Source organism: Heptranchias perlo, chromosome 5 (genome assembly GCF_035084215.1).
Source record: "Heptranchias perlo isolate sHepPer1 chromosome 5, sHepPer1.hap1, whole genome shotgun sequence".
NCBI classification, from domain to species: Eukaryota; Metazoa; Chordata; class Chondrichthyes; order Hexanchiformes; family Hexanchidae; genus Heptranchias; species Heptranchias perlo.
Window position 1 is genome coordinate 110,522,370 of NC_090329.1, and position 7,272 is coordinate 110,529,641.

Genomic DNA, 7,272 nt, shown 5'->3' on the forward strand with positions numbered 1-7,272 from the left:
GATAGAAAGCATTTAACCCCTTTTACAAAACAGAGCAAAATACGACTCTCAATCATTAAATCTGTATGAGAATATTTTCAGGGTTTATATGAAACAGGATGCTGAAGTTACATTCCTAACTCACCACTGTGTAAATTTAGTTTCCAACCCTTTTGATAAAGACATTGTAGCAGGATTGAGGTCATTTTGCTTTTTATGCAGGCCTACAATAGCCCACAAGTGAATCTAACATGCTCACAGTGATGTCATGTTTATTTACTGCCGTTTGTCCAAAACTATAGAAAAATACAGAGAGTGAGAGAGACGTAGAGGGAGCGAAGAGAGGTAGGGAAAAGAGAAAGCCATCTCAAAAAAGAGCAGATAACGGTTTCATGCTGTCATCATTGTGTACAAACAGCAGCCATCTCACTGATAGCTTTCAATGTTTGCCCTTCCGTTTTCAAAACGTTTTGTGCAAGAAACCTTAACCAACAGAGTATCTACAATATAATCAGCCTCCCATCCAAATAATTGGACGAGAGTCGCAATGCATCAATATCTTATTACTACCAGGCAATACTAAAACCTGTTTGAAGGCAGCTATTGGCCATTCACATGCTTGAATTAAATAATCATAAAATCAACTCAACAGGGAAAACGAACCTTCATAGGAACATAAGAATATAGGAACAGGAGTAGGCCATTCAGCCCCTCGAGCCCGCTCCGCCATTTGATAAGATCATGGCTGATCTGTGATCTAACTCCATATACCTGCCTTTGGCCCATATCCCTTAATACCTTTGGTTGCCAAAAAGCTATCTATCTCAGATTTAAATTTAGCAATTGAGCTAGTATCAATTGCCGTTCATAATAACAGAAGCTATGACTTACAATTCTCTCAGTTATGTTAAAGCATGGAATAATCATGGAGTTGGATACTAGGAAGTGTCTTTCTGCTGTACAAAAGCACTGCTGTCTGTAAACAAGGTAAGAATACAGTGGAACGTGTTTCCTTCAGCTTCAGAGTGTTTCAAATAGCAGCAATGGAGGAACATATGGACAGAAAGGCCAGATAAAACTACCAGGCTCATCAATGCTCACCCTAACCATTAGATGGTGCAACACCTTCCCAAACTGCTCTAATGCTAACTCCCAGAGAAGGCAAAAAAACCTCTGGCAAATTTCAGGAAAAACATTTGCTTGGCAAAATTGAAGAGAACTCCCTAATAACTATACTTCACATTACGCCCTGCACACTAACAGCTCTATAGCATTCACAAGGTAGGTTACCGTTTGCACCCGGTGGCTGCAGGTTGTCACCGGTCAGTTCACACCATCCAACTGGGAAGATGTCTCTCGAATCATAGCGACACCAGTAATCAAAGGCCCCTTTCCATCCGTCGAAGGTTACCAGAATTTCGTTTCCTCTCACCTGCCCAATGGTAGCTGGGCAAATGAAATGGGGATTTTTTTTGTCCACTGCCTCCAGTTTCATTCCTGCTTTGAAGTGGTTCTGGGGAGGAGTCAGGGGTTCCTGTATGGGGGAAAAATGTAAAGTTATGTGGCTGATACTTAAAAAAAAATTGAGGCTAATTTTCTTTTCCTCATGTTGAAGGATGTCGGTGCTGGGGAGTGAAACATTTCTAACAATTTTGTCTCCCAATGTCAGCATTAAACACTCCCAGCTCAGGTAGAGCACAGCCAATTGCACAATGAAGTTCCTTCTACTCCCAACAATGTGGTTTAACCCCAACCACAAGAAAACACAACCCTACTGCACCTGTGCAAATGTTTCCACTTCCCACAACGAACATCCTTCTGACTAAGGGTCTACACCCAAAACATTAATCTGCCAAAACCACCCTCTAATCCAGGATCATCCTGGAGAGCAAAGATAACTCCTGGCTTCTTTTCTTCATTATCAACCATCTCCTCAAACTCTTCTCCCCTGCCCCTTCCACTCTCACCTCCAACAACAGGTGCAAGGAGCTCACGGTCTTCTTTTCACTAAAATTGAGACCATCCGTTCAGCTAACTCTGCTGCTTGTCCCCTTCCCCTGGCGTAACAAGTCAAACGCCCCCCCACCAGGCACTCCTCTGCCCTAGCCCTGATCCCACAACACTTTCTAGTTTCTCTCCCATCTCCCCACATGCTCTCTTCCTCATTTTGTCCATGACACCCACCTCCTGCTCCCTTGACCCTATTCCCATTAAACTGCAGACCACCCAACTTCCCTCCTGGCCAAATGCCAGCTGATATTGTTAACAGTTCACCATCGTCACCCCCTCCCTTTCAACTCTGCCATCATCACCCTCCTCCTCAAAAAACCTCTCTGTCCTTGCAAATCACCACCCCATCTCCAACCTCCCTTTCCTCTCCAAAGTCCTTGAATGTGTTGCTGTCTCCCAAATCTGTGCTCATTTTTCCTGCAACTCCATGTTTAAATCTCTCCAATCAAGTTTCTTCCGCGCCTCAGCACTGAAACGGCCCTAATCAAAGTCACAAATGATATCCTCTGCAATTGTGTCTGTGGTGCATTTTCTCTCTTCATCTTCCTCGACATCTCTGCAGCTTTTGATATAGTCGACCATACCATCCGTTTCCAATGTCTCTCCTCCGTTGTCCAGCTCAGTTGGATGCTCTGGCTTGGTTCCACTCCTATCTATCCAATTGTAGCCAATGCTTCACTTCCCCTTGAAGACATCATCCAAAGAGGTGAGGTGAGCTTCCACAGAGAGCTCTACCTCTGCACCACCTCTCTCAACCCCTCCACTGCCCACTGCCTGTGTGCTGTCAGACGACTCGTCCGACATCCAGCCTTGAATGGGCCACAATTTCCTCCAGTTAAACATTGGGAAGGCCAAAGCCATCGTCTTCAGCCCCCGCCATAAACTCCATACCCTTTCCACCGATTCCACCTCCTTCCCCAGGCACTGTCACAGATTCAACCAGGATGTTCGCTACCCCGAGCTGACCTTCCAACCCATATTCTTCTCATCACAAAGACCGCCTACTAACATTTCCGTGATACTGCCCACCTCCGTTCCTGCCCCAGGTCACCTGTTGCTACGACTTTCATCCATGCCTCCATACTCAATTATTCCAATGCTCTCCGGACCAGTCTCCCATCCTCCACCATCGATGAACTTCAGCTCATCTAAAACTCTGCTGCCAGTATCTTATTGTTGGCCGGAGGTCACTGGTTATGGTTACTGGCTTAGTACAAAGAGGAGAAGACCGCACTAAGTCCCACACACCGATGAGCCCTGAACTAGCTAACCATCACAGGGTCCCAATCCTTCTACACCTGTAATTTAAAATTCCCATCCTTGTGTTTAAATCCCTTTATGGCCTTGCCCTTCCCCATCTATAACCTCCCCCAGCCCTATAATCCCACCACCCCCCCCCCCCACCCCCACCCTGCCAAAAGAAACTCTCTGTTCTTTCGACTCTGGCTTCTGTGCATTCCTCCCTCCCTTTGACCCACCAATGGAGGCTGTCCCATCAGCTATCTAGGCCAAATGTTCTGGAATTTTCTCCCTAAACCCCTCCTCCTCACTTTCCTCTCCTCCTGTAAGACTTTTCTTACAACCAGTTTGACCAAGCTTTTGGTCACCCCTCCAAGTATCTCCTTCTCTGGCTCAGCATCCTTTTTTTGTCTGATTACATGTCTCAGAAGTGCCTGGGGTCATTTTTCTACTTTAAAGGCACTATATAAATGCAAGTTGTTGTTAATCTGTCTTTTCTCTTTACAGTGCTGATGGATCTGATATGTATTTCAGATTCCCAGCATCCACAATTTCCTTTTTTAGAACTGGGTTAAGACTGCTAAGTTCTTTTCACTTGGGTCTTACAGCCAGCAGAGAGAGATGTCTTTCATACCATCAGGCTGAGCTAGACTCAAAACCAGATGCCAGAAATAAAGGACAATATACTATCTCACTAGCCCACTCAGACCAACAAGGAGCATTTTATTAAAAGAATACACGTGAACAACTCATAAACAAGACAGCAGCAGCAGTGATGATCATGCATAAGCAATTTTAGTCCGTATTTATGAAGCATGCAAGTTATAAAGGGAACTGTTGGCTAATTCACTAACAAATTATTTTCTTGCTGTTGTTTCTTTGGACAACGATACTGGATTTAGCATCCATTCCCTGCTGATTTCTTGGCAGATCTGGAGTGGAAAAGTGCTCAGAGGCTTGCTCTCCCATGTCCCCACCTTTCTGTGTTCTCCCCCATTTCCCATTCCCTGGGCCAGGGGAAGGCAGTACACTTACCCATGGATATATTTCCCTCCATTTGTGTCACTACTACATTGGACGCTAGAGGATCCTGTTGGTTCCAGGCATCCATTTGCACACCAAAGGCGGAGGAGGGAGGCCTGTGAATTTTTTATGGCGATAGAGCCAGTGCTATTGCACTCTGAGCAAACAAACTCTGTGGCAATCCCCGCAACCCCCACCCCCCACCCCACTCAAGGCCTGCCACAGTAAAACTCTGACCCCTATTCGGCTGGAGTACCCAGCAGAGTCTGGGGTGGGGGGTTGGGGAGGGGAGTGCCTTCAATATTCAAATGACCCTGAGACCAAAATTTGGCTAGGATCAGGGCTGCATCTCTGTGGTGGGCAAAAGTGGAACACCCAGGCCGTGCAGTTTCATTTAGTCATTCTCTTCCACACACTCCTTCCTGTTACATGCAAGTTGTTCATATTCACAACATAACAGTAGAAGGAGAATTATAAAAGATTCTTTTTATAATTCTCTGGAGGGTGTGTTGGTGCAAGGATAAAGGATATCTCAGAGCAACTGGAGAGGAACTTGGAAAGAGAGGGGAAGGATCCGGATGTCGTGGTCCATGTCGGCACCAATGACATAAGGAAGAACAAGAAGTAGGTCCTGCTAAGGGAATAAGAACATAAGAAATAGGAGCAGGAGTAGGCCATACAACCCTTCGAGCCTGCTCCGCCATTCAATCAGATCCTGGCTGATCTTCGACCTCAACTCCACTTTCCTGCCTGATCCCCATATCCCTTGATTCTCCTGGAGTCCAAAAATCTATCTATCTCAGCTTGAATATTTTCGATGACTGAGCATCCACAGCCCTCTAGGGTAGAGAATTCCGAAGATTCACAACCCTCTGAGTGAAGAAATTCCTCCTCATCTCAGTCTTAAATGGTCGACCCCTTATCCGGCGACTGTACCTTCTAGTTCTAGACTCTCCAGCCAGGGGAAACAACCTCTCAGCATCTACCCTGTCAAGCCCTCTCATAATCTTATATGTTTCAATTAGATCACCTCTCATTCTTCTAAACTCCAGAGAGTATAGGTCCATTTTACTCATCCTCTCTTCATGGGACAACCCTCTCATCCCAGGAATTAATCTAGTGAACCTTCGTTGCACCCCCTCTAAGGCAAATATATCCTTCCTTAGATAAGGAGACCAAAACTGCACACAGTACTCCAGGTGAGGTCTCACTAAAGTACCTGTACAATTGTAGTAAGACTTCCTTACTCTTGTACTCCAACCCCCTTGCAACAAAGGCCAACATGCCATTTGCTTTCCTAATTGCTTGCTGTACCTGCGTGTTAACTCTTTTGTGTTTCTTGTACAAGGACACCCAAATCCCTCTGAACGCTAACATTTAGTGAATTATCAGAAGCTAGGAACTAAATTAAAAAGCAGGACCTCATAGGTGGTAATCTCATGATTACTACCCGAGCCATGTGCTAATTGGCACAGGGATAGGCAGTTCAGAAAGGTGAATGCGTGACTGAAGGAGTGGTGTGGGAAGGAGGGGTTCCATTTCATGGGGCACTGGCACCAGTGCTGGGACAGGAAGGAGCTGTACCACTGGGACGGGCTCCAACTGAACCAGAATGGGACCAGAGTCCTAGCGGAAAGGATAAATAGGGCGGTGGATAAGGCTTTAAACTATCAAGATGGGGGGAGGGATCTGGTAGCAATAACAAAAGCCTAAAGATAAAAGAAACAAGAGATGAGTGTGAAGGTCAGACCAGGGTAAGGAATAAAGATATCAAAAATGGTCAAGGAACAAATACAGTTATAAAATGGAAGTATAAAAGGACTGTTAAAAATGAACTAAAAGGTATAACTATTAAACTGCCTGTACACAGCATCCAAAATAAACGGTAGAACTGGAGGCAATAATCCATAGTGAGGAACCAGGTGTAGCAGGAATGGCTATATAAAGAACAGGACTGGTAACTAAATATTGCAGGTTATAACATAGTCAGAAAGGATAGGGAAGGAAGAAGGGAGGGGGGGGGCAGCTGTACTAATTAGAGATAACATAATGGCAGTAGGAAAACAGGACATAACTAACAGAAGGATAGAAACAGAATCCATGTGGATTGAAATAAAAGATAAGGCACCAATCACACAAATAGGGGTTTTAGGCCATCTAATAGTGGAAAGGAGGTGGAGGAAGAAATATGTAAACAAATAAGTGAAATGAGTAAAGGACATAGAATAATTATCATGGGAGATTTTAACTACAGCAAATAAAATGGCAAGAAGAGGTAGGTAAAGGGGCACAGGGAATGAAGTTTTTAACAATGTGTGCAGGACTCCTTTCTTACCCAGTATGTAAAAAGCCCAACAACTGCTGGATCTAGTAATGGGAAATGAACCAGAACAGATAAGAGAAGTAAGCGTAGGGGAACATCTAGGCAATAGTGATTACAACATAATAAGGTTTAAGATAAAGATTGAGAAGGACAGAAATAAAACAAAGCCCAAGGCAATAAATTTGAAAAAAAAAGATGATTTTAAGGTGATGAGAATGGAACTAGGGAAAATAAACTGGAAACATTTATTGACGAACAAAGGAATAGAACAGCAGTGGGAAACATTTAAAAGGGTGATCAATAGAGTCCAGGAAAAGTATATCCCACTAAAAAGCAAGAACAAACATGGATAAATAAAGAAATAAGGGCAAAAATTGAAACTAAAGAAAAAGGCATACACTAAGTACATGGACAACAAAGGAGAGGACAACAAAAAGGGAATACAAAAAAGTTAGGAAAGAAGTCAATAAAACAATTAGGAAGGCAAAGAAAAACTATGAAATTAAATGATCATGGAATATAAAAAGAAATAATGAAGTATTCTACAGACACATAAATAACAAAAGAAAAATCAGGATAGGGATAGGGCCATTATGGGTTACACACGATAAACTGACAGGTAATGACAGCAAAATAGCAGAAATATTAAATAATTATTTTGCCTCAGTATTTACCAGGGAGACTAACATGGTGGGCAT

The 7,272-nt window shown here is 43.7% G+C and overlaps 1 protein-coding gene across 1 annotated transcript in view; it reads right to left on the reverse strand.

Moving 5' to 3' along the window:
* The window catches only part of scml4 (Scm polycomb group protein like 4), a 101,245-nt gene extending 99,753 nt beyond the window's left edge, over positions 1 to 1,492 (reverse strand). Inside the window, exon 1 of the mRNA XM_067984985.1 lies at positions 1,270 to 1,492. Coding sequence (XP_067841086.1) covers positions 1,270 to 1,474 — 205 coding nt within the window. The 5' untranslated portion in view covers positions 1,475 to 1,492. The remainder of the gene's footprint in view (positions 1 to 1,269) is intronic.
* Between the last annotated feature and the right edge of the window lie 5,780 nt (positions 1,493 to 7,272).